This window comes from Zingiber officinale, chromosome 8A, assembly GCF_018446385.1.
Source record: "Zingiber officinale cultivar Zhangliang chromosome 8A, Zo_v1.1, whole genome shotgun sequence".
Lineage (NCBI taxonomy): Eukaryota > Viridiplantae > Streptophyta > Magnoliopsida > Zingiberales > Zingiberaceae > Zingiber > Zingiber officinale.
The window spans coordinates 40,219,595-40,246,916 of NC_056000.1; the positions used below are offsets into that span (position 1 = coordinate 40,219,595).

At 36.6% G+C, this 27,322-nt stretch overlaps 1 protein-coding gene across 1 annotated transcript; it reads right to left on the reverse strand.

The window, feature by feature from the left end:
• Positions 1–325: 325 nt before the first annotated feature.
• LOC122008585 lies at positions 326–25,827 on the reverse strand. The gene is made up of 8 exons (XM_042564352.1): positions 25,655–25,827; positions 25,482–25,532; positions 25,326–25,377; positions 24,552–24,610; positions 9,996–10,041; positions 9,101–9,146; positions 6,406–6,545; positions 326–914 (listed from the first exon to the last, which is right to left on the reverse strand). Exons 1-7 carry the CDS (start codon positions 25,718–25,720, stop codon positions 6,455–6,457), a joined length of 411 nt encoding a protein of 136 aa, XP_042420286.1. The 5' UTR covers positions 25,721–25,827; the 3' UTR covers positions 326–914; positions 6,406–6,454.
• Between the last annotated feature and the right edge of the window lie 1,495 nt (positions 25,828–27,322).

Genomic DNA, 27,322 nt, shown 5'->3' on the forward strand with positions numbered 1-27,322 from the left:
TTTTTTATTCCAACACATTTAATTCTGAATTCTCCTCTTTGTGTTTTTTTTTCTTTCTCTTCTCTAATAAGAATTAAGGCTTCAAAAGTTTGCAAACCCCAAAATTTGAAGTGCTCTATTTTCAAATAAGAAATCTGTATATCTGGGAAGACGTTTACCAATTAATAGTAAATATGTTGAGCGGGACAATATCGTTTTAAGAAAAGAAAATCTATCCTATATTTCAATCTTAAAAGTTATAACTCTTATTCAAAGGTATATCAATATCCGAAGAGTTAACCTATGAAATTAAATAAATAACAATAATATCAAAAAGAGTAGTCTCTAACCTAAAAAGATATCTCGATCACAACATAAAGGAAATAAGATTCATATCATATCATCATATCAAAGCTCCATCAATTTAAATAATCGACTTATCATCAAGTCACTGACCAGACCTTTAATTTCAATATGGACAATTTCCAACAATCGTATACAAGCAGCAAAGTGCTGGAGGAGGGTAACTCGGAAGCTGATTCAGAGCTTGACTAAAATCTGATTATTGTTGGAGGAGCATTGAAGGCGCGGTTAGGAGGGAGCAGCCGGACGGTGAAAGCATTGATTTGTGGGGGCAGTTTGTCCTCGTCACAGCTGAAGATGCCGTGTGCAATGCCCACCATAATTCATTCAAATACGGCTCCACACAGCTGATCTCGATTGTCTAAACAACAGTATCACACACAATAAGTAGCTCAAGAGTTCAATGATCCAGCTAAAGTTAAAGAGTGGAAGAGATATACAAACTTTTCCAACAGGAGTGAACAATTGCACACCTTTTGACGATGAAGGTGTGTCCACGATGGGCATATCTTTTCTTTTCTAGTGGTTTTGTCAGTCGTCAAAAGTCTTGGTCTAATTAAGTTTAACTAAATCTGCATTTCCTTATACATAGCAAGAGCATCCATATCATATACCCTATTCAAAAATTTTACCTTAAATTTTAAAGAGTAGTTAAAAAATCTTTGCATCAGTTACCCTATTCATTCTCTAAATTATACATTTATGAACAATAGTTCTCTAAATTTAGGGAATGGAAATAAGAAAGTTGATATATAGTATATTGAAAAGTGAATATTTAAATTTAATAAAATAATTTTTTTATCCTAAATTATGCATTTTGGATAGGGAAACTGGTATGGATGCTTTAGGGGTATCACTAATGGTTGGAACTCTAAATGAGATTTTTTTTTTGTAATTTCCAATATGTCATATCACAGACAAAAAAACCTAAAAACCTTATACTCTCTCCACAATAAAAAAATATATTCCAATAAACCTCAAACCTCATTATTAATTAATTACTAGCTTCACTCACCTTGTTAATTTCGAAAGAAAAAAATTAGATTTGAAATTTTACTATTGCTCTTAAACTAAAAATCTCAAACTTCATGTCCACAATGGTTAGAACTTTTTTGTTCAACTTTTCGATTTGCCAAAACTCTCCAAAAACCTTGCATTGGAGATGCTTTAAGTCCTAGCCATATTAACTCAAAGTGCACAATATGAAGATAATCCTTCCAACCAAAATATAAAATACAAACTTAATCCCCACGGGTGCGGTGCATGGTAAAAACATTTAGAGAAGGAATAAAAAAATTTGAATTCAAATCCTAAATGGGATGAATATTTTGAAAATTGACTTTTGAGTGGGCACAAGTTATGTTCTGGATTTACCTAGTACGCGAACTAAGGGAAAAGTCGTTTATCTCCAACATTAATTGAGCAAAGAATTATCAATATTTTTTTTTTCAACTTACAACCTATCTTCTAAAGCCTAAATTGCTCTCTTCAACTGTGAATCTCTAGATTGTTGGATCAAGAGAAGCTAGAGGTAGCGTGCAAATGAGTCGAGTTGAGCCTAGCTATGTTCAAACTTATTTATTCACTTATTGAGTTTGTTCAAGCATATTTATTAAAAATCTTATCGAGCTCAAATAACAAGGTTGTTTTTATAAATCAGATTAAATGGTTAACTAAACTCCGTCCATGATGACCGGTCATGACCGGTCCCAAGCTCGGATAAAGGAGGAGGGCTGCGTTAGGTTACCAGCCAGCGTCAAACTATGACAAATATTCAATGAATGAATCCATTAAACTATTATGCTAATGCTAGGTTGTTCCCCGGAAGGAACGCGTTGCAGGGTTTGACTGTAACATCTCGGCAAGGACCACTACATCTCCAGAATTCGGGTGTAGTGATAAATATGCAAGAGTTCGCGTTACAGGGTCTGACTGTAACGTCTCAGCAAGGACCGCTACATCTTCATGAGAACTTGGGTGTAGTGTTAAATAGGCAAAAGTTCTCACACCATAGGTTAGATAAGAACAAATATGATAGGAAAACTAATAATCTAAAATTTGGAATATAGAATATAGGAACTCTCACTGGTAAATCAATGGGGGTAGTAGATATGATGATTAGGAGAAAAATTAGTATTTTATGTGTACAAGAGATAAAATGGATAGGCGAGAAGGCAAAGATGATAGAGAACTCGGGTTTTAAGTTATGGTACACTGGAAAGAGTAAAACAAGAAATGGAGTGGGTATCATTGTAGATAGTTTGTTAAAGGATGAAATTGTAGGAGTAGTTAGAAAAGGGGAAATAATTATAGCCCTTAAGAATAGTGATGAAAGAAACTATGAACATAATTAGCGTATATGCACCACAAGTAGGATTAGATGAAGCTACCAAATCAAGATTTTGGGAGGACTTAGATGAAATAGTATAAAATATTCCACCAAATGAAATAATTTTAATAAGAGGTGATCTAAATGGGCATGTCGGAGTGAAAAATTAGGAATCTGAGAGAGTACATGGGAGTTATAGGTTTGGAACGAGGAAGGGAAAACTATATTAGATTTTGCGATAGCATATGATCTTATATTAGCGAATCGTTTTTTAAGAAAAGAGAAGAACACTTAGTCACATTCAAAAGTGAGAATAATAAATCGCAAATTGTCTTTCTTATGGTTAGGAAGAAGGATAGAAAGATTTGTAAAGATTGCAAAGTCATCCCTGGAGAAAGCTTAACTACCCAACATAGGGTAGTAGTGTTGGATATACGCCTCAAACATAGTATCAATAGAAAGAAAATATATACAATTCCTACAATTAAGTGGTGAAAGTTAAAGGATGGGAAACAAAATATATTTAAGGAGAAGGTAGAAGTACAAGCATTAGGTGAAATATATGATGACTCTAATACAACATGGGATAAGATGGTATCAAAGTTGAAAATAGTAGCTACTCGGTGAGTCAAAGGAACATGCACCACTAAGTAAAGAATCTTGGTGGTGGAATGAGAAAGTAAAAGAAAAAGTGAAGGAAAAACGAATATCTTATAAGGAATTATATATTTGTAAGAACAAGGAAAACTTAAAAAAATATACAATAGCCAAGAAAGAAGCTAAGAAAGTAGTGAGTGAAGCAAAAAATGAAACTTTTGAACGCTTATATCAAAAATTGGATACAAAAGAAGGGGAAAGAGACATTTATAGAATAGCTAAAGTCAGAGAAAGGAAAACAAGAGATCTTAGCCAAATAAAATGTATTAAAGATGAATGTAATAGGGTATTAGTAAATGATAGAGAAATAAAAGAGCGGTGGAAGAGGTATTTTCATCAACTTTTTAATGAAGGTTTAGGTGATCAACTTAACTTAGGTAATTTAATTAGGTCAAATGAGCATAGAAATTTTAATTTTTATCGTAGAATTCAAACTTCAGAAGTAAAACAAACTTTAAATGAGATGCACAATGGAAAAGCCGTTGGACCAGATGATATTCCGATAGAGGTATGGAAGTGCTTAGGGAAACAAGGTATTGAATGACTTACAAAATTATTTAACATGATATTGAAAATGAAAAGAATGTCTGATCAATGGAAGATAAGTACTCTAGTTCTCTTATATAAGAACAAGGGACACATACAAAATTGTGCAAACTATAGGGGTATTAAACTAATGAGTCATACTATCAAACTTTGGGAAAAAGTAATAGAAAAAAAATTAAGGAATCAATTTGGGTTCATGCTTGGAAGGTCGATAATAGAAGCTATACATCTCCTTAGACAATTAATTGAAAAATATCGGGAGCAAAAACAAGATCCATGGTATTCATTAACTTAGAAAAAGCTTATGATAGAGTCCCAAGAGAAATTATATGGAGAATTTTAGAAAAGAGAGGTGTTAGCGTAACATATATTGAACTAATTAAGGATATGTATAAGGATGTAACGACCAGAGTAAAGACTTCAGGCGGAGTAACTGAAGCATTTCCAATAAAGATAGGGTTACATCAAGGATCAGCCCTAAGTCCCTATCTTTTTACACTAATTATGGACGAACTCACTGCGCACATTCAAGACACAGTACCGTGGTGCATGTTGTTTGCAGATGATATTATTTTGGTAAATGAGACACGTGAAGGAGTAAATGCTAAGCTAGAATCTTGGAGGGAAACACTAGAAGGGAAAGGTTTTAAGCTTAGTAGATTAAAGACAGAATATATGGAATTTAAATTTAGCAATATTAGAAGTAATGAAACAATTGTTAAGATAGGAGATGACGAGTTGTCCGGAACCGAGAGATTTAAATATTTAGGATCATTTTTACAAAATGATGGAGGGATTGAGAGAGATGTCTTACATAGAATACAAGCAGGATGGGTGAAATGGAGGGGAGCGTCGGGTGTTTTATGTGACCATAAAATACCTCTTAAACTTAAAGGTAAGTTCCATAAAACCGCAGTTAGACCTGCTATATTATATGGAGCTGAATGTTGGGCTATGACTCGAGCACATGAGCATAAGATGAGAGTTGCAGAGATGAGGATGTTAAGGTGGATGTGTGGACATACGAAGATGGACAAAATAAGGAATGAGAGCATTAGAGAGAAAGTCGGAGTTGCATCTATTGAGGACAAACTCCGAGAGACACGTTTAAGATGGTACGGACATGTACTTAGACGACCAATAAATGCTCCAGTTAGGCGATGTGAAACTATGATAAACATGCATATCAAACGAGGAAGAGGACGACAAAAAAAGACTTGGTTAGCAATAATAAAACAAGATAAAATTTATTTAAATATAGATGATGATATAATAGGAGATAAGGCTCAATGACGTAAAAGGATTCATACAGCCGACCCCACCTAGTGGGAAAATACTTGGTTGTTGTTGTTGTTGTATTAAATGGTTAACTAATACATGAAAATTATATTTATTTTTATTTTTAAAATATTACAAATAATTTAAAATTATAAGAATTTATAAATTACTATATTTTATGTATTTGAATAATTTTTTTTTAAAAAATTACAATTAATTTTAGACAAGTTAATAAATAAATTATTCAACTTTATTCATTAATATTAACGAACCAATTCTATTAGTATTCAAGCTTATTTATTTATATACTTTTTTTTACTATTGAATGAATGTAAAAGGGCTTTATCGAACTAAACATCAAATTTATTCATAAACATCTAATTCATTTATAGCCCTAGCTAGAGGAGAGGTAAATAACCTATCATTCATCTCAATTTTGTTTCTACAAAAAGTTGATGCAACGGAAAGCAATCAAAGCAAAAACAAGCCAGCACAAACTAACACAAATGGTTTAACGTGATTTGGCAACCTCTAGCTCCTACTCCTATGATTTGTCAGTTGATCACTTTTTGAAGTTTCACTAAACTTTATCCTTCTCAGTAAGAGTTCTACAAAGGCAGAGAAATTTTTTACAGAAAATAGGCACGAAAAACGCAAATCAAATACCATTTTTTAGAAAACGCGTGTTTTTCAAAAAATGAAAATGAAAAACGCACGTACCAAAAACACCCTTATTTTGCTCCTCGACATTGGCCTAGAATTGTCACTACAAACCACGGACTTCCCATTCTAAACCTCTGATTCAACATGAAGGCCCTATTTGCTAGGCTCAAAAGACTTCATCTCTTTAATTAGTGTGGCATTCTTTTGAGTCAGCTAAGAATTAGCTTTAATATTCCTTATTCAACATCTCTTTGGTCTTTCTTCACAACCTTCACCTACAGCCAAAGCTCCTACATAGTACTTGCCTCCATGAGCTGTTCGAGAGGCAAACTTTATTTTCATACTTTTAGCATAGAGCCTATCTATCTTGTTGTCATATATACGAACAAAGATCTTAAAATATTAAATAGCACTAGAGGGACGGAATAGACAGTCATGTATCTTCTTATAAATATAAAACCTAATCCAAATGCTAATAATATGTCCATACAAGTGATCCATATATGAGAGTGATAATAATATACAATAGGAACTAAAAAAAAAAAAGAAAAAAGAACACTAATATTAGAGTTTAATGTGATTAGAAATACCAATGATGCAAACTATAGAGGAGATGATGTCTTCCTTTTCATAGTATCTTCATGCGCGGAGGAATGTGATAATGTTGAAGATGACACAGCTGCATGGTATGATGAGGAGGCCAGTTGAGCAAGAGCCGGTAATGCCCCACCTGAAAACCATAATGAGTATTAGAACTGCCCAAATAGGTGGAATCATTGACATATACAACAAGCATGCTAAAGAGAAACGAATCCAAACACAAGAATTGTAAAAAAAATGAAAAAATAAAGAAAAGAGAACCATGCTTGAAACATATTTCATACGTAGTTCAGTATAATTTACATGAAATTTTCTCATTCCTAAGGTTTTATGTAATTGTGTAAGTTCCAAGTGTTAGCTAGTAAGAATTGACAATTAGGCCAATAGCACCACCATGGAGGATCTTCTTCCAACTAGCTAAGTTCTCATGTGTTAGCTAGTAAGAATTGACAATTAGACCAATAGCACCTCTTCTTCCAACTAGCGAAGTGGAATCACTAGGTTCCAAACTCCATCATGGATCAGATATAGGGCTTCCAATATTATTACAGTGCAAATAGAATTAGAGGGATCAGAACAATTGATGGACATGATTTTATTTTTTTTATAAATATCTAGTTTGTTTGGGTAAAAAGGCATGGTGTCCAGTCATGACTTAACAAGAAATTTATAGAATCTACACCGTAATAGATTTGTTATGACTTTAGAAAAACTATGGTAGATAATTCTAAAACTTTGTAATATATTTGTTAAAAGTTGTATACTTTATGATATTTTTAGTAATTAATCCTAATATTTACTCAAATCAAAATTGAACGCCATACAACAACTATCTATAATTAAAGTATAATCTATGTGCCTTGCTACCCTATTATGCTGCAGGTATCTATTCAGCATGATGTTTTCTATCTTATAAGATTCATCATGCATCTACATGCAATTATTATCCATCAAAATATTACCTCTACCTATATCCTTTAAGTTGAGAATCAACCTTCGCGGGAATGTGTAAAAGGAACCACCAGATTCATCAAAGTTACTTGCCACCAAAGTAGCAAGATGGACATCAGAATTTCTCACCATCTTCAACATTTGCATTATTCTCTTCATTATTCGTCAGCTTTGGACAATCTATCCAATGTCTCATATTATGACAACAGACACATTTATCCTTAACAGAACCTTTTCAGTTTGGAGACATATAATTCTTCTAAGAATGAGACTTGTCTCTTCTGCAGAAGTTTTACTGCTTTGTCCTTTTCTTTCAATAAAGGGTTCTACATTCAAGTCCTATGAGCCTGCTTGACTTTCTTCCGAAATTCAGCAACCAAAACCTAACAATCAATGCAAAACTTTGGTAGTGAGATTATAACACTTTTAGGGTAAAAATTCAACATGGCAATATCTCGTCTTCATGATCAACTTTGGATCTAAATTTTGCTGATCAATAAGACTCTTCTTATGAACATCATTCAAATATTTTATCACAAGATTAGTTGGACTTGAATGAAAAGCTGAAGTGTTTCTTTAACATAGTTGATTCATAATGCTCTTGATCATGAACTTGTACCCCCAATTTATTTAACTCCTCAATCAGTTTCCATCATACAAAATACTTGTGGTCCTTAGACAAAGCCCAATGATGCCATAAGCTTATCATTGATTTTCTCCTAGTCTTTACCAGACACCTCTTTTCATTTTTTTTTTTTACTTCAATGCAGCATCAAACTCTTGTTGTACACGGATATCCAAACACATTGCTACATGTCAAAGTAATGTATCTTGCCAAATTATTCTGCCTCAAACTTTGCATTTATCTCCAATGACCAAAAGCAACCAAATACCTAGGTCGAACTACACTTGGTATTAATTTGTTATATGAATGTACAAAGTGAAGCACGAAACCGATGACCATGAGATGAATGAAAGGAAGCCTTTAAATATCTATTATGGAAAGTGAGTTTTCTGTTTTCAATGTCAAAGTAAGCATTCATGTATATAAATGACATGGAATACAGAGTAACTCATAAATTCATGTGCACAATAAATTTCAAATAGCCTAGAAACTGCAGATGCATGTAATGAAGGAAAGCCTTTATATATCTATTGAAGAAAAGGAGTTTTCTGTTTTCAACTTCCAAGTGAACACCCTCTTATATGAATGGTAGGAAACACAAAGAGCCGTTTCTAAATTCGTGTACAGGAAAATTTTCAATGAACATAGAAACTACAAAACACATGTACCATGCACATAGCTCTAAATCCATGCATAGTTATCCAGTGGAGCCTAATTACAGAAGTTCTCAATACATAGAGAATTTGAAGCATCACACAAAAAAATGCATGTGTTGGATACAGTGGTCGCAAGGACTATGACCATCTATTTGGAAAGACTATACAGGACAAAAGTTCATCTATACAAAATTTATAGGCGCATATTTACCAATCTTTTGTGCTTACTATATGAATCCTAACTGCTTTGTACTATTAGAGTGGTTGTTGCACTTATAAACACAAGAATATAAGATTTGTACCACATAATCTAGCTAGCAAACAACCAGCATAACAGTACATCTGTATCTAGCATGATATATAGTGTCCATATACATGCAATGGTGCGCAAGAGAAACAATAACACAACTTGAAAGCGCGGAGAGTAAATGTTTCATAGAAACATAATCTGACCTGCCAATCCAGCACAAGCCGATGAGAAAACAATTACAGGTGGAGCCTGAAAGATAATTTACGTCAACACTCAATGAGACGTTAAATAAATGGATGATCACTTCAACAAAACTCATGACTTTGAGTTGTTTCAATGAACTTAACATCCAAAGTAGCTAAAATACTGGTATCAATAATTATAGTAGCCTTTACATCAATTCTATTGATAAATAGCAAATCCATAATATTCTGTAAACAAGATTGCAGCAAATCCACATAGTTTTCAAAACCAGGTTTTCCCAGATGGTTTGAAGTTCATTCAAAGACGCCCCACAGTGTCGAGTGAGGCTCTAAAAATTACGATGGAATTGAACTAACCATTCAACTAGACCCGAAGGAAATTTTTGTCAGGGTTTGATTAGGGCATTTTGGGGGATGTTAACGTAGCATTGCATTAGAAAGGACAGAAAGTGTAATTTTTGTCCTTTCTAATGTTAACGTACCACTAAATTGTCACGCCCCCAGAAGAGTCCCTGTCCGAGAAAATTTCGGCAGCATCTCCCCTGTACGGCGGACAATCAAAATTTTCTACAAGCACTAAATACTCAGCCACATGCGGCTGGAATAATAACAGTAATAAAAATCAATCACCACGCAGTTTATATATATATATTCAGCCTCTGGCTGACACAACCATACTCAACTACACTCGTAAAGCCCAAATCCGATTTTTCTTACCTCTTCTGCCGTCCAGGCAGGCATGTAGTAGAGTAAATCCAAATCAATACGAAAAGTCCATCCAACGGAAAGATTCCATACAATATCCATATGTAAGTCCAAAACAAAACTAAAATAAAGTCTGATAGCGAAAAGCTAAAATGAAACAACTCAAAAACCAGCAGCGGAGTAGCACTACGTGCAGTGGGGACTAGCGACTGGAACTCCCTCCTGACAGCATCAACCTGAAAATAACAACAATGGAGGCGGGGTGAGTCCAACACTCAGCAGGTATAGTTGATATGCAAAGTAAAGAAACAACACCTAGCACTAATCATGCGTACAGTCTCCTGATAAGAAAGATAAGAATGCATCTGAAATAAACAGGAGGATACTGTACTAACCAGGTCCTTTCGAGATCTTGGAGAGGATCGGAGCGGTAGCTTATCGGCTGGCACTACCACCGTCCCTGTCAGGCGTACACGATGTATTTCACGTATCGATGCTGAGGAGATACGTGCCTGATCCGACACATGTGCTGGCAGATATTCCAGTTCCAGTTCAGCCTGACATTACATATGAGGAGGTTCCGGTACGGATTCTCGACCGGAAGGAGCGTCAGTTGCGGAACAAGACTATCCGGCTGGTTAAAGTCGGATGACAGCATCATTCGGACGAGGAGGCTACTTGGGAGCTCGAGGATATGATCCGAGCTCGATATCCCCATCTTTTCACTTGAGGTATGTGATTTATTTACCGTTCAGCATTTATATTCTATATCTGTTGTTAGTACTTGCTGATGGTAGATAACGAAATTTGGGGACCAAATTTTTATAAGTGGGGGAGAATGTAAAATACCGGAAATAGGCGAATATGATTAAGGGAATTTTTCGAAATTTTTGAAAATTTTTCGGGAATTTTTCGGAGCTCGTACGGATAAGTTCAACGGGGATAAAATTTGGGTTCCGGAAAAGCCTGTTTGGGCTTCCCTATTTAAATGAGGAAATGCATGATTTTCTTTTAAATATTATTTTCTTTTTAGCTATTCTTTTTTCTCCGTTTCGAAACCACCGCGCGCCCGACTTCTTTCCTTGCCCTAACCGGCGCCGACGCCTCTCTTCTCCTATCCCTTCTTCTCTGCCGACGACGTCGCCGTGCCCTAGCACAAACCACCACCGTCCGGGCTGTGTACCTCATCCTCCCGAGACACTCCGGCCACAGGAGTAAGAGCCGGCCTCTCCACGCCGAGCTCTAAGTTTTTAGCGCCGACCACCGCCGGCTATCTCCTCACCTCTTCTCTGTCTCGGTGCCCTTTCTCTTCCTCTGTTTGACATGCCGAAGACAGGTTGTGCCCTAGTTTGCTTTTCACAGTGGTTATGCCTTCATTGTGATCTGCCGTAGCCGAATTGGGAAGGTAAGGGCCATACCTAGCTGTGGAATTAGGTTTGTGGCTAGATCTCAGTTCATGTTTTTCTTTGCTTCTAGTCTAGGTCACGGATTGGTGAGGTTTGGTGTATTGTGGGGTGTTTTTGATTTTTGGCAGCCTTCAAATCAGCATCATCAGTGGTTTTGGATCAAGAACAGAGGATTGGAGATTGAGGTATGTGTAGGGTGATTGATACCTGATGTGTAGTAAGTTTGATACCAATTGGTTAAGTTGAATTAGGCTTATGTGTAGGTATTTGATCTTGGTTGTGGATCATAGTATCATTTTGAATTCATGATCATATGTAGAATTGAATTAGATAATTAATCCTTTATGTAGATCATGATTGGATTTGATTATTTTAGATGGATGATCATGTGCAGGTTTGATTGAAGGTTTAATTAGATAAATTGTATTGTGGTGATTAGGGTTTGTCCTAATTCAGTTTTGGGAATTTTATTTAGCTATTTCGTTTGGATTTAGCTAAATAAATATATATACTGTTTTGACGCAGGACTCTGATTCGAGACGGGCGTCTCGACTTGGATTTGCTAGATTGGACCTTTCTATTTTTGGAGGCGGGTACTTTTGACTTATGTCATTTGATATGCTTAGTAATTAAATTAACATGTTGTATTAATTGTGTTTCTTATCTGTTTCGGTTAATCACTACCCAAATCTTACATGCTTGATTGATTGATTGGTTTTGCATCTCGGTATATTTTACCTGTTTATACGTGCTTATAGGGGTAGTGATACCGTGCTTGACCATGTTCGGGACCTAGGTTTTATACCTTACGTGTACCTTTGATTCGATATGATTCGTTGACCTAGGTGCACTTTTCTATATATATGGATTAGGTCGGGATGTTTATATGGTTATTGCCATGCATCATGATTGCATCTTGGCGATAATCGCCCATTATTGTTGAGCACATCGCCATTATGGATCTGCACACACCACCACTCGTGGGTTAGTGGTCGATTCAGGATGAGTTGCAGCAGGGACTGTTAGGCACCGTTGGTCCGCTCATGGGTAGTGTGACACAACGTGTTATCCGGCAGGATTCCTCCCGTCTTTGAGTACGGAGTTGAGAGCATTCGCTCCCCATCTATGATTTGGGGTAGGAGGATGGGCGTACTCCGATAGCCCACTCGGTCACTCATCGGGAGTAGTGACGACAGAGTGCACGGTTGTCTCCACTCGGCCTCACTTTGGTATGAGATGATCGACGGCGTCGGGGTGACCAGGACATCATTGGCATCATACGCATGATGCATTTATTGCTGTGTTTGGTTTCACGATTTATACGCCGTATTGTTGGATACCTATGTTTGGCATACGTGATTCCTTATCCCTGACCGTTTGACCTTATACTCGGGACCTGGTTAGTACAGTATCCTCCTGTTTATTTCGGATGCATTCTTATCTTTCTTCAGGAGACTGTACGCGTGATTAGTGCTAGGTGTTGTTTCTTTACTTGCATATCAACTATACCGCCGAGTGTGGACTCACCCCGCCCATTGTTGTTATTTTCGTGTTGATCGGAGGGAGTTCGATTAGTCCCCATCGCACGTAGTCTACCTCCATTCTTGGTTTTGAGTTGTTTCATTTTAGCTTTTCGCTATCAGACTTTATTTTAGTTTTTTTTTGGACTTACATATGGATATTGTATGGAATCTTTCCGTTGGATGGACTTTTCGTATTGATTTGGATTTACTCTACTACATGCCTGCCTGGACGGCAGAAGAGGTAAGAAAAATCGGATTTGGGCTTTACGAGTGTAGTTGAGTAGGGTGGATTTCGAGTCAGAGTATTATTACTGCGTGGTTGTGTCAGCCAGAGGCTGAATATATATATATAAACTGCGTGGTGATTGATTTTTATTACTGTTATTATTCCAGCCGCATGTGGCTGAGTATTTAGTGCTTGTAGAAAATTTTGATTGTCCGCCGTACAGGGGAGATGCTGCCGAAATTTTCTCGGACAGGGACTCTTCTGGGGGCGTGACACTAAAAATTACGATGGAATTGAACTAACCATTCAACTAGACCCGAAGGAAATTTTTGTCAGGGTTTGATTAGGGCATTTTGGGGGATGTTAACGTAGCATTGCATTAGAAAGGACAGAAAGTGTAATTTTTGTTTGAATGATGCTACAATAGAAAGGATAGCAGAGTGATTTTTATAATACAAAAATAAAAAGAAAAGGACAAAGAAAGAGAAAATGATGAAATTCATGTCAATGCTCTTTTGACATCGTGAAGCACTTGCAAAGCAAACAAATTGGGCAAAACCATAATTTAAATCCAATAGATAAGACTGATCAACAAATGAATAAAAAAGCATTGGAATTAGTCCATTTCACCTCTATGTAGTATTTTACTTTATTTTAGTTTCCATGAACTCGTTATTCACTCAAGTGATCATCATCATCAAAATGTGCTAGTCCCAACAAAGTTACTTAGGGGAGGTTGGATAGCCCATTATACACTATGAAAGATTATATCAACAAAATATTCAAGTCTCATTATTTCTATAGCTGAGTTTCTGATGCAGGAGAATCCAAACATCTTTTTACTACTTTTAGTAATTTTTATATTTTTAAGTATTTAGGGTATTTTTGATATTTAGGGTGTTTTTGGTAATTTTTGGTATTTTTGGTATTAAGATATTTTTTGTAATTTCTATCTTTTTCATTTTTGAATTTTGAATCCATTTAGAAATTTTAGGATTATGAGTCTTTTTCCTTTTTGTTAGGATTCCTTTCCTTTCTTTATAAGATGAGAATTGCTAATAATTTTTTCCTTTGTTTTAGAATTTGTTTCCTTTCTTTGTAAGTTTGGAATTGAGGTCTATATATTGAAATTTCTTTCCTTTCTTTAAATTTTAGATTTAATCCTTTGTTATTATATAAAATTTTCTTTTTTTTGGAGAAACTTGGAGGACGGTGGTTATCTCTGGCAATGTCCGATTGAGGAAATTGAGCGTTGGATCCAATAGAAGGTCATTGTGGTCGTGTTCGCGACAAGTTCTAGTTGAGAAAGCTAAGCACTGTGAAAGACGGTTGAGGATTGGGGATTTACAGAGGCAAGTCCTAGATTTAACCCAACGTGTAGCAGCGATGACATGAAATCTTGAAGATCGCGAGATACGTGGTCGAGAGGATCGACATGGGAATCTCGGATTTCGAGTTGATCTATCTGAATTTTCTAGTACGTCATAGGGAGAGAAATTTGTTGATTGGATCAAGAAGGTGGAGCGGCTCTTCAACTATAAGCAAGTTCCGAATCAGATGAAGGTAAAATTGGTTGCCTTCAAACTAAGGGGTCTAGCATCATCATGGTGAGAGTATTTGCGGCACTCACGAGACCAACAAAGCAAGGCCAAGATCAATGATTGAGAGAAGATGAAGAAAAATATGAAAGATCACTTTTTTCCTTTTGGGTACACTCAAGCCTCGTTCCAAGGGTGATTAGGTTTCTCCATGGAGGATGATAACTTCGATGCCCAAGAAGACCTTGACGGATTTGAAGATGATTTAGAAGAAGTTGACAAGGTACTTTATGGTGATGACCCTGAGACTTTAATCGTTCGTGAGAGTTTGTTGATTGAGGAAGATATAGGAGATGAGACCGAGGTGGTTAGCGAGCCGGTATATGACGATGATAGAGTGGATGAAGTGCCTAATGATGATCCTTTATTCGCCGGATTCATATTGTCCTACAAGGTAATTCTATATAGACAAAAAAATCCATTCTTACAACGAAGACTCAATAGCTATGGACATACCCAACAAAGTTGGTCTTTTGAGCTCTAGTACTGTTGATGTTCTTGCAGAAAATATCTTGTGCAACTTACCTGGCTCTACGGTTGTTGTTAAATTAGTTGAATTTTTTCAAACATTCCATTGTTAGATTCTGGATTCACACTGGAGGAGTTCAAAGTAGTGGACCAAGATGTTTCTCATGATGGTTTGGAAATTCAAACATATGAGTCTAACACAACTGAGCCTTTTCAAATTGAACGGGCAATGTGCTAACTGTGTGCAACTTAGTTAGCACTAAACTTCCTTCAAAAAAATCTAAAGTTGCTGTAGTTTCTTCTCCTGGAGTAGCTTGTTGCCATTCACGTCAATATGATGCATTTATTTCCTAGTCCAACAATGTGGATGTAGTACTTAGAGAGTTGTCTTTGGAAGTTCCGCATAGTGTTCCATTTTCTGATACATTAACATGCACATGGATACTGATGCTCCTGCTTCTGAGTTACCTATCATGGACATAGTGACTAATGTAGTTGACGATATGCCTACCAATCGTGGAACAACAATGGCTGACAAGCTGGGCTTTGAAGAAAATACTGAAAGACCATATTTGAGGACATGCCCATTGCAGGGTATCAATCAAGGCACACATATGGACAAAGGCGATGGAGCAAGCTTGGAAACTTCCTCTACAGAGAACCAGGAACCTTGTATAAATGAGCATGAAAGGACTGAAAATTCAATAGTTTTGGACGACCAAGGCATTGAATCTTCGCAAGAAATTCCCACATCAAATTCATTTAATTTAGCTCTTGTTAGGAAGGAGATCCAAGATGAAATTGATAGAGAGACCGATCTTCCTGGGTTCACAAGATCAAAGATTGATCTTATGGACAAGGGCATTGATGCCGTCGAGATATTGGAAGGAAAAGCATTTAGACTACAGTACTCTTGGATTTTGTTAAACATTCCCAAGCTGATATTAACAAGAATGTGGACATGATTGCACCACAATACAAGCATCTTCAGAGTACTTAGGGAAGACCATGTCTTGCAAAATTGCTACAGTCTTGGCTTGTCCTACTCGAAAGATCTAGACATTATTTGATCCGCAACACTAGTCGTATTTTCATGAGTGAAAAGTCTTTGCTATCTAGCGTTGAGGTGAAAGTCCAGCAGTTGTTAGTAGATTTTGCTGATTTGATGTCAAATGATCTTCCTCCCGGGTTATCACCTAACACTACTCTGAACTCGAGGACGAGTTCTCTTCAACTCCGGACGGCTGATCCATGCATGAGGATCCAGACATCATTTTACTACTTTTAATATTTTTTTAGTATTTAAGGTAGTTTTGGTATTAAGGGTGTTTTTTTGATAATTTTCGGTATTAAGGTATTTTTGATAATTTCTATCTTTTGTATTTTTAGATTTTGAATCCGTTTAGAGATTTTAAGATTATGAATCTTTTTTCTTTTTACTAGGATTCCATTCCTTTCTTTACAAGATGAGAATTGTTAATATTTTTTTCTTTATTTTAGAATTTATTTTCTTTCTTTACAAAACTAGAATCGAGGTCTATATATTGAGATTTCTTTCTTTTTTTAAAATCTTAGGTTTTGAGTCTATTAGTTGTTTAAAATTAATCCTTTGTTATCATATAAAATTCTTCTTTTTTTTGAGAAAATTGAAGGATAGTGGTTATCTCTTCTTGCCTTCTTCTCAATTTCCCTCTTCTCGTCAACCCGCATTATTATTCTTGATAATTCCTAGTTATACAAAAGTTAGTGCATCAAAAATAAAAAATATAAACAATTGCACATACCACAATCCCTAACAAGACATATAACATAGTTTGGGACCCTCGTTCCAACTCCCTGGCTTATAACTCATTAGTCACTTCTAGAATGATCACTATTTTTCTCCTTTGTGGATACCCTCTAGAGGCGGAGAAACCTATTACAACATGAACAACAATTGAGCTTAGAGGAAAAACTTAAATAGAATACAAGAGAAGGCTAAATAAGTTTTATTCAATCTCTATTTTGGCAACCTTTAAACGTCCACATTGATCCCCTTTATATAGTCTTCAACACCTTCAAACTTTACTTATTGTTTTGCCGATCTATCACCACCAATAAATCAACTGGATCCACCATTAGTTGATTGGTTTCCCAATCATTTTAGCATATGTTTGCTGATAACTACTTGAATTAACTAGATCCCACCTTTAGTCGGCTACTGCACTGTAGCCCTTAGATCATTCAACTGTTGCAGCACAACTTTATTATATCAGTGAGTTTTTCTTGTTGTGTTATAAGTCGACTAGAATTCTTTATCAGTAGAGTACAACACATTTCAGTTGACTCTCCAATCGACTCAACCCTTAACAAAAACATTCTGTTTGCTAGTTGACCAGCTTGAGTCGACTCCTTAATCAACTCAGCTCACCACTTAACAGGATTAACTCCCAATCGACTAGAAGTTGTCCGAATATGATCATCCTAATGATTAGGTCTCGACTAAGTTAAGGTCTACCCTCTCCCCTCCCCTAAGGATACACACACATCTCTCACACAGTTGACATATAAGAGCTTATCTACGACAACTTGACTTCACCGCCGAGGTCATCTCCCATTAGGTTCCTCGTCTCTCAAATGCATTGAACTCTCGACTTGTTCCATCTGCCATTCTTTATGCTTCACCTATATATTTCACCTTGTTCCATGGAGAGCTCAATAGGTGTTGGTTGATGAAGTCTCAGTACGTTAAGGTAAACCAAATACCAAGCAGATGAAGGAAGACCGAGAGGCGAGACCTCTTTGTCGACGAGAAGTCCTGGTAGGTCAAGGACGATAAGCCACCAACATAAAAAAGTCCAGGAGGATGCTTGGTAAGTGAGATGTGAAAGAGCGACATGTACTTTGGGCGAGGGAAGCTTTCTTTCTTAGGAGATGGCTTGACATGCATAAAAAATATATAATTTCCCTATTATTGGTCTCATGCATCTAACATGAATACTGAAGTTCTCTCGATCACCCACATGTTCTCAGTCAACTATATCTATGATCCAACTATACTCAAAATCATTTAATTATCAACCTAGACATGTTGGCTAAAAACATGACTAGTCGAAAGGTAAGTGACTGAGTCACCTTAATATAAATATTCTATTAGCTAGCTTATTTGCCGAAGCCGACTCCTTAGTTAACTAAGCTCACCTGTCGACTAGATTCACTCCTAGTTGATTGGAAGCCCGATGATCATCCTAATAATCGATTGAGTCTGGCCTAAATTGAAATCTACCCTCTCCCAAAGAAAGATTCTCTCAACTCTTACAACTTATGTACCATAGCTTACATTCCACAGCTTAACTTTGCCACTAATGTTGTCTCCCGGATACACCGAGACCTCGGCTCACTCTATATATTATCCTTCATGCTTCACTTGCATAGTTCTCCTTTCTAGTTATTCTCATTGTTGTGCCTTGATGTCTCATGCCATCCTTCTCTGAACTAAAATGGACCTTTAAGTTACTGAGCGTATTGCCTTGACTGCACCAAGTTCTAATCAACACTTGACATCGTCGAGCACGAGCTCTCTAAGATCCATGTGTGTTTTGCACAACTCAAATACATATATTAAACACGAATGCAAGGTCTAACTTAAAGCCTTTGCACAAATGCCAAAACCCAAGTTAAAACCGATCACTTAGAGCATGATTGCACTAACACCTTGTAACTTAAGTTTCAACTTGTATATATAGCTTATAAAATCTATAATTGCTATCAACATGTCAAAACCACCTTACCATTTTGTTTTCTTTTGTTTTATTGGAGCTACACTATTCCTCTAGAATATGCTATTTATTTATTCTATCTTTCTAGTCAACCTATGCAACCATTTTAGTATTTTTATCACTGATATATTAACTTTTTTAACATACAGCTAACTATCCAAAGACTAAAATCCATAAAGCATGGCATGTTGTATGGTAGTCTCATGAATTTATTCTTTTAACCTAAGGGCCACATGACAACCATACGAGATTGTGAAGATCCTCTGCAAGAGCATATCACAACCTTCCACTGCCCTCTAGTATATTCAACAGGACATCTTCATATCAGGGCCTCAAGCTTTCCTCTAGAAAATCTGATCTTGCTCTGCCTACATATCTGTTCTAACTTGTACCTTTATGTTCTTGTATTTTAAGTGCTTGTGTAGACATGGTATTAGTGTTATATTCTTTTGATTCTCAATCTTTGAGGTTGTATGTGTAAGTACCTCGGGATAGTTTTGATGTGGTCAACCGAGTTAAGTTAGGTCCTGTTGTATCTGATCCTTGTGTCTAAGTGTGCAGGAATTTAGGAATATAAGAAGTCGAGTGGAAGATGCAGCTACCGAAAAGGATGACACGAGAAGCGAGTTGATGGGCTCGGTGCATCCGAGAGATGAGATGCTGCGGAAGAATACATCAGCGGACGAGAAGGACGCACGTGACACTTTCGGGGGATGAGAAGTCGGAGCAGAAAATTGCTCGAGGAGAAGGCCGAAGTTATGTTCGGGTGAGCTGGGATGGTCGGAGAATCACCCAAGCGATCGGAGCAGTAGCCAAACAAGTCAATACGAAGTTGACTTGTTTAGGCACCTAGACCAAGTCCAAGTGCCCGAACCACCTTGGGTCAGCACAGGCGCCCTTTCAGAGATGTTGCGGCGAGGATAGAGTTTGGGTCAACGTCAGCAACACTCCAAACGCCCGGACTGGTCTAGGGGCCCGACGAGGATAAAGTATTATCATCAAACCGTTGAAAAGTCATTGCGAAGCAAATAAAGTGCATCACTAGGCACCCGGACCTGCTCCAAACGCCCGGAGCTGCCACGTTAGCTAATGGATAAATTCGACTAGTAGAACTATAAATAGAGCCCTGGTCCTAGGAATTGAACACAACACTTGTACTTCCATCTATGAATTCTATTTTTGTGTTCGTGTTTCAAGTTTCTGTAAGAGGCTTCTCCGCCTACATCGAATGAGAATTCTAGTGAGCTTCCACTACCTTAGATTAGCAACCTCCCCGGTTGCAAACCAAGTAAACCTTGAATCGCTTACTTTCTTTTTATGCTATTATTTTTGACTAACTAACGTGTGTTGTCTTTGCTAAAGAAGAAAGCAAAAGATTGGTTTTAATTCTAACTTGCAGGCTATTCACCCTCCCCTTCTAGCCTGTATACACAAGACCAACAATTAGTATCAAAGCAAGAGTGCTTCAGAAGGACTAATTGCCATCTAAAACACAAATGGCCAGAGCAAGCATTCATTCACCAAAGTCTGAGGGGGCCTTCGTCTTAAAGAAAAAAAATAGAGGTATTCTTCAAGACTAACTTCAATATATTATTAATTATAAAATTGATTTTGTAACACTCATAGACCAGCACAGAGCTAAAAAAGAGCATTACCGGACCAAGTTTTATCTGCTGAACGTACTATTGCCACAAGAAGCCACCCGGTTCGGCACTTATGAATCAGCCAAAGAACTCTAGGAGAAGTTATTGGAGTTACACGAAGGAACCTGGGAGGCTAAACTCGCAAGAAGAGATCTGCTCCGGAACCAACTCAGAAATCACCGACTTGAAGAAGGGGAAAAATTTGCTTAGCTACACGCCAAACTTAGAGAACTGATCACCGGAATCACCAACCTCAGAGAGACGATAACAAATCGGGATTCTCTCCGATACACTTTTAATAGGGGTGTCAATTCGAGTGGGTCGAGTCGGGTTGGGTCGGGTTGAGTTTTTTTTTTTTTTTAACCCAACCCGAACCCGACCCGAACCCGAGTTCAACCCAAAACACCTCAACCCGAACCCGAACCCGACCAACCCGATCAACCCGAACCCGACCCATATAACCCGAAAATCTGATTCAAAACGACTTTTTCGGACTATTTTCCCTATAATTCTTCACTTTTATCTCAATACTCCATCATTATCATACAAACATGATATTAATATACATAAAAACATCTAAATTTTTAAAATAAAATTTGATTTAATCCCAAAAAAACCCACAAAACCCTATATTTAAGTCAACCTGGGTCAACCCGAACCCGACCCGAAAAATTTTTACTCTCCAACCCGAACCCGACCCGAACTCGAAAATGCCCAACCCGAACCTGATTTTTTTCGGGTCGCCTCGGGTTGGGTCGTCGGGTCAGGTTCATTTTTGACAACCCTAACTTTCAATACCTTCCCAAGAACCCCGACATCCATAGTAGATTCTTTCTATATCTCTAAGGATCTTTGAGGTAAGTATCTTAGAAAGTCTATTTTCAACTTTAGAATTACATGAAACTTAATGTGCAGGTCTAAGAAATAAAAAGGATCCAACTAAAAACCTAGTTTTCAAAGCTAAAAAGAACGAGCAAGAATCAGACTCCTCACTCGACTCGGATCAAGAAGCGTATATGGTAAGGAAGTTCAAAAAGTTTTTAAGATCTAACAAGTTTAATGAGTTGCATCCCAGAAAAATCCAAGCGGTAAAAGAAAGATCAGATGCTATAATTGTGATGAAGAAGGGCACATCAAGGATAACTGTCCGAAGCTGAAAAGGAAGGAGAAAAACAAAAGGCCAAGCAAATCGAAGCAAAAGAATCTGAAGGCAACATGGGACGAATCATCATCAGAATTCGAACTGGAGGAGTATGTGGACTAACACTAATGGCGAGTCACGAAGAGGAGAGCATCAATGAAAGGAAAGCTACATCTGAAAAAAGCAACAATGAAGGGGGAGTCAAACTTCGAGACTGACATGGTAAGTGAGGTATGACTTCTTCCTTCTAACCAACTTTACGAAGGTATAAAATTAATGTCTAGATCAATGTGCAAACTCAAGTCTAAGAATAATAAATTGAAAAAGGAAAATGTAAATTTGGAAACCATCTTAGCCAAAACATGTCCACTAGAAGAATTTGATAAAGTTAAAAATGGAAATGCAAAATTAAAAGAACAAATAGAATATCTTAAAAATTCTGCACGTTCAAAGCTTAACTAGTATTTACAAAACCATAGGGGTCAAATTGTAAAAGTAAATAGAAAATTTATTCCTAGAAAGCATTTGATAAATCCAGGAGGAAGGAACTTATTTTGGGTTCCTGAATCATGTTTAGTCTTAAATTAAATTAATTTTTATGCATGCCCCAAATATAAATTTAGCTTAATTTTAATACTGCTTACCAAATTTAATTGTTTCGTATACTTACTGTTCATCATTTAGGTTGAATTTTTTTATACAAAATAAAAACATTATCTACTCACAGAAATATTTTTGAAATTTTCTATTCATTATATTTAGTTTTAAAAATTCTTCATTTGAAAAATGAGTTTTGATGATTAAAAATGTTTAGAAAATTGATTTTTCAAAAACAAAATTTTTCTGTTATCAAAAGTTATGTTTTCTGTTAGAGTAAAAATTTTCAGAATTTTTCGACAATTATCTATTTTTTATGAATTTTTTATCGAAAAATGTAATTTAAGATTTAAAATTTCTTCGGAGATTAATTTTAAAAAATCTGATTTTTCGTGAAATTACCATTGTATTTTGCATGTCTAGAAAAATCAACCAGATTTTTAGAACTCGAAAACAATTTTTAAATATTTATTTTTGAAAATAACTTTATCTATTTAATTTTTTTTATGGTTAAAATAAAAATATTTTATACTTGAAATTTTTATCATGGTTTCAAATTATTATGATTATCATTGCCAAAAAATTTCAAGATTTTTCAACACATTTCAAAAACTTCTGATTAATTGATTAAAGATTATTTCTTTTTGAATTTAAATTTCATAAAAAATCATATAACTGATAATTCTATCTTATACCCCTAGAAATATTTCCAATATTTTTCTAAACTATTTTTCGTATTTTCCCCATTTGTCTTTTTTATTACAAAATTCATGCTTAACTTGTTATTTTATTTCACAAAATAAAATATCATATCTTTATTTACCCTAACTTTAACTCGGATTGATGCACATAAAAAAGGGGGAGATTATAAGTACCCTGGGATAATTGTGATGTGGTCAACCGAGTTAAGTTAAATTTTGTTGTGTCTAATCCTTGTGTCTAAGTGTACAAAAACTTAGGAACACAAGAAGTTGAGCGAAGATGCAGCTAGCGAGAAGGATGACACAGAAAGCGAGTCGACGGACTCGGTGCATCCAAGGAACGAGGTGCTGTGAAAGAGTACATCAACGGATGAGAAGGACACACACGACGATTCCAAGGGATGAGAAGCTGAAGCAGAAGACTGCTCGAAGAGAAGACTGGAGTTGGGTTCGGGTGAGCTCAACTCTGGATGACCGAAAAATCACCCAAGCGACCGGAGCAGCAGCCGGGCAAGTCAACACAAAGTTGACTTGTCTAGGTGCCTCGACCAAGTCCATGCGCTAGACTTCAGGCGCTCGAGCCAGTCCAAATGCCCAGACCACCTTGGGCCAGCACAGACACCCTTTCAGAGATGTTGCAGCGGGAATAGAGTTTGAATTCACGTCAGCAACACTCCAGGCGCTCAAATCGGGCCAGGTGCCCGGATGAGGATAAAGTATTATCATCAAGCCATTGAAGAGCCGTTGCGAAGTAGATAAAGTGCACCACTGGGGCGCTCGGAGCTGCCACATCAGCCAACGATAAATTCGGCCAGTAGGCTATAAATAGAGCCTTGGTCCTAGGAATTGAACACGACACTTGTACTTTCATCTACGAATTCTATTTTTCTATTCGTGCTTCAAGTTTCTGTAAGAGGCTTCTCCGCCTATATCAAAGGAGAATTCTAGTGAGCTTCCATTAGCTTGAATTAACAACCTCCCCGGTTACAAAACAAGTAAACCTTGATTCTCTTACTTTCTTTTTATGTTATTATTTTTGACTAACTATCGTGTGTTGTCTTTGCTAAAGGGAAAGCAAAAGATTGGTTTTAATTCTAACTTGCAGGCTATTCAACCCCCTCCCTCCCCTAGCCGGTCTACACGGGACCAATGGTATGAATTGTCATATTTGCTTTCTATGCACGCACAATCATGTAATTCATTCAGGCCCAAGGTGTTGACTTTCATGATGAAGATTCAATTGTTGGTTAAAAACATACAAGGAAAGACAGCCACATTGTTGCAAATAGCTGATTGACTAGATTAACGATTCTGACAAAGGAAGACAATGCCAATGAAGAAAACTCTATAGTGTGGGCATCATCTCAATGATGATTCAGAAAGAAGCAAATATATGGAGGAAAAGATACAGACAAGTTATCATAGTATTCCTAGAAAATTATTTCTCTACGAAACCCAGCAATGATCCCACAAAATTGATTTTCATGCAAAATTAGAGTGGAAGAGTTGTCGCAAAGATATCTAAGAACAAAGAGTATAAGTTCCAGCTCTACTATTACCAAATTGATTAGAAAAAAATCAAGGTCATAATTCACACAAAAGTATCCACTAATCAATCATTGTTAAATCAAAAAGGAAGAAGTAAAGAGAACATGCATCAAAGAATGACACATAGAGGTACTTACACCAATAAAAAAGTGTAACCACATAGGCCCAGTGACCAACCCCCTAACAATAGGCATAGCTGAAAAGATAAAGAAAAAGAAAAAGGCAATGTCAAATAACTCTGGAGAAAAAAATAATATTTGCAGATCAAAAGAATTTAAAGTTAATATTAGGAAAAACATAGTATTGTATGATATGGTATTCTAAAATATGGTTGAAGGACCAACATGCATGCTTAGGATGGTATCCTCTGCAAGTCAATTTAATTTAAATATAACACATTATTTATGGCAAACATTATGATTGCTTATCAATATTTAGAAAATTTCTGATTTTAAATGAAACATTTTGTCCAGGTATCAGGCAGTGGTAGAGATGAATGTTTGGCACATATTAGTTGTCAATATCATTCTGATGAAATGTATAAATGATTGTTTCCCTCGCTACTGACTCATGCAAATTTGTGATGGTGGTATGCTGGCTGTAAATTCACCTTCATTCTAGAGCCATGTAATAGACCACAACATTTAGAAAATAGGTCTTGCCCAAATAGCATGGCTGTGTATGCTATCAGGAACAAGCATGAATAGACCTAGTGCAAAATCTTAAAGTCCATATTACATAAACAATAAACCTAGATTTTTTTTTAATAAAAGGCAGAATGACTATATAGATATGTTTAATTCTCAATAGGCGACATAGAGGTTAAATCCATGAAACAGAGCTACGAAAACAGGAAAAAAAGCTGACCAAAGAAAAAAAAAGAAACGAACTTGAGAAGCTTGCAATTATACCATAGTTAAATCCATAAAATGCACTTGCAGTTCCACAAGCAGCAGTACCAATCTAACCATAACACACACACACACACACACACAAATGATTAACATTCATTGTAATTAACAAAAATGCATCAAATTATAGAACGAGCAACAGTTTTGAGGAACCACCATCGAGAAGCTATCACGTATCAACGGGGCCACAGTCCAACGGCTCGTTTCCTTCCATCAAACGCAACCCATAATCAACATAGCGAGTAATTTATGTAAAAAGAAAGAAACCCAGTTAATTAAGACTCGCACAAAATGAACCCAAAGATCTAAAAGAATGAATTATCACTAACCATCTCCTTTGAGAGATGCCCCGAGCAAAGCCGGCATCGCCGATTCGAAGGATCGGGATCTGCCATCGCCAAATCGATCGCCAAAACCTTTCTCTTCCTCTCTGGAAAAGCTCTCGAAGCCGCACGGACAATTTCACGATTCTCAATAATCTGACGAGATTTTAAAATGTAAATAATACGATTCTTTCAGGTAATAAAAATTTTAGAAATAAAGTTCCATTTAAATTTTTTAAACATGAATAATAAAAACCAAGCTCTCGAGAGAAAACAAAATAATTTTAGAAACTTATTTATTATTTATTTTTTAATCACCTTGTTTTTAAAATATTGATTATGCACACGCTTTGTTGCATTGGGCTCTTCCATCAACTGATGTAAAGATCAGTTATTCTACCATATTTTATCTTTAGAGGAAGATAATGAGATGACTCCATGTGCTATGATTCATTATTTGTATTCTGATCTAGGAGCAATACCAAAGTGTTTCAAGGAAGTATTACGTTGACTTAGGTCTGCCTTCGACCTAGATTAACCTAAGTTAAATAGAATCTCTATCGCCTCGCTGGAACAGTCGAATATGAGACTTCATACACCTTCAAGTTCATAGAGCGAAAAGAGGTTTTTTTTGAGTCCCTTATACTCATTATGCCTAATAAATTGTCACGCCCCAGGTAGTTCCTGTCCGAAGAAATTTCGGCAGCATCTCCCCTGTACGGCGGACAATATGAATCTCAGTATACATATATCCATACCTCGGCCACACTCGGCCGGAACAATACACACAAATAGTAAACAATCCACGCAGTTATATTTAACGAAAAGATGATATAGAAATCAACGAAGATATACGTACACATCCTACTCCACTACAACGAAGAAATGAAATCCACGAAGTAATAAAATATTCGCAGTGGAAAACAAAGTAGCAAACCCGAATGTTCGATATAAAGTCCACAATACAACCCACATCACAAGTATACGAATAAAAGCGAATACAGAAAACGATATCTAGAAATCTTCGCGACACAGGGGCCTAGCGACTGGAATCTCTCCTGACGGCCTCAACCTGAAAAAAAATAGTAACAACGGGGTGAGTTCAAAGAACTCAGCAGGTAGACCAATAGACATGTACAACAATATATATCCACCAGTAATAGCCTAAGGTACAGTCTCCTAAACCATGGGATCAAGAGTACAGTTCTCTAACCATACAACCTACGGTATAGTCTCCTAACAGAATAACAGATATGCATAGCCGAAATAAACTGTAGTAACCAGCAATAGGCATAAGGTACAGTCTATAGCAAGAATAATAAGAAAATGCATAACTGAAATAAACTGTACTCACCTGCGAGGCTTGTGCAACTGACTGTAAACATACACAGATAAAGATAGTCAGAGCAAAAGCATATAACCTGTATGCATGTCAATCATATGCAATCACCAAAATGCATCAATCATAATTAATGCAATCTGTGCATATGATGCAAATGACATGGTCACCCCTGACGCCAGTCAGAATCTCACACACAATGGTGAGACCGCGTGGGTAGGGCTGTGACACCGTGCACTCTGCCGTCACTACCCCTGAAGAGTAACCGAGTGGACGGGATGCACCGGAGTACACCTATCCTCCAACCTCACTATAGGAGGGAGCGTCATGCTCTC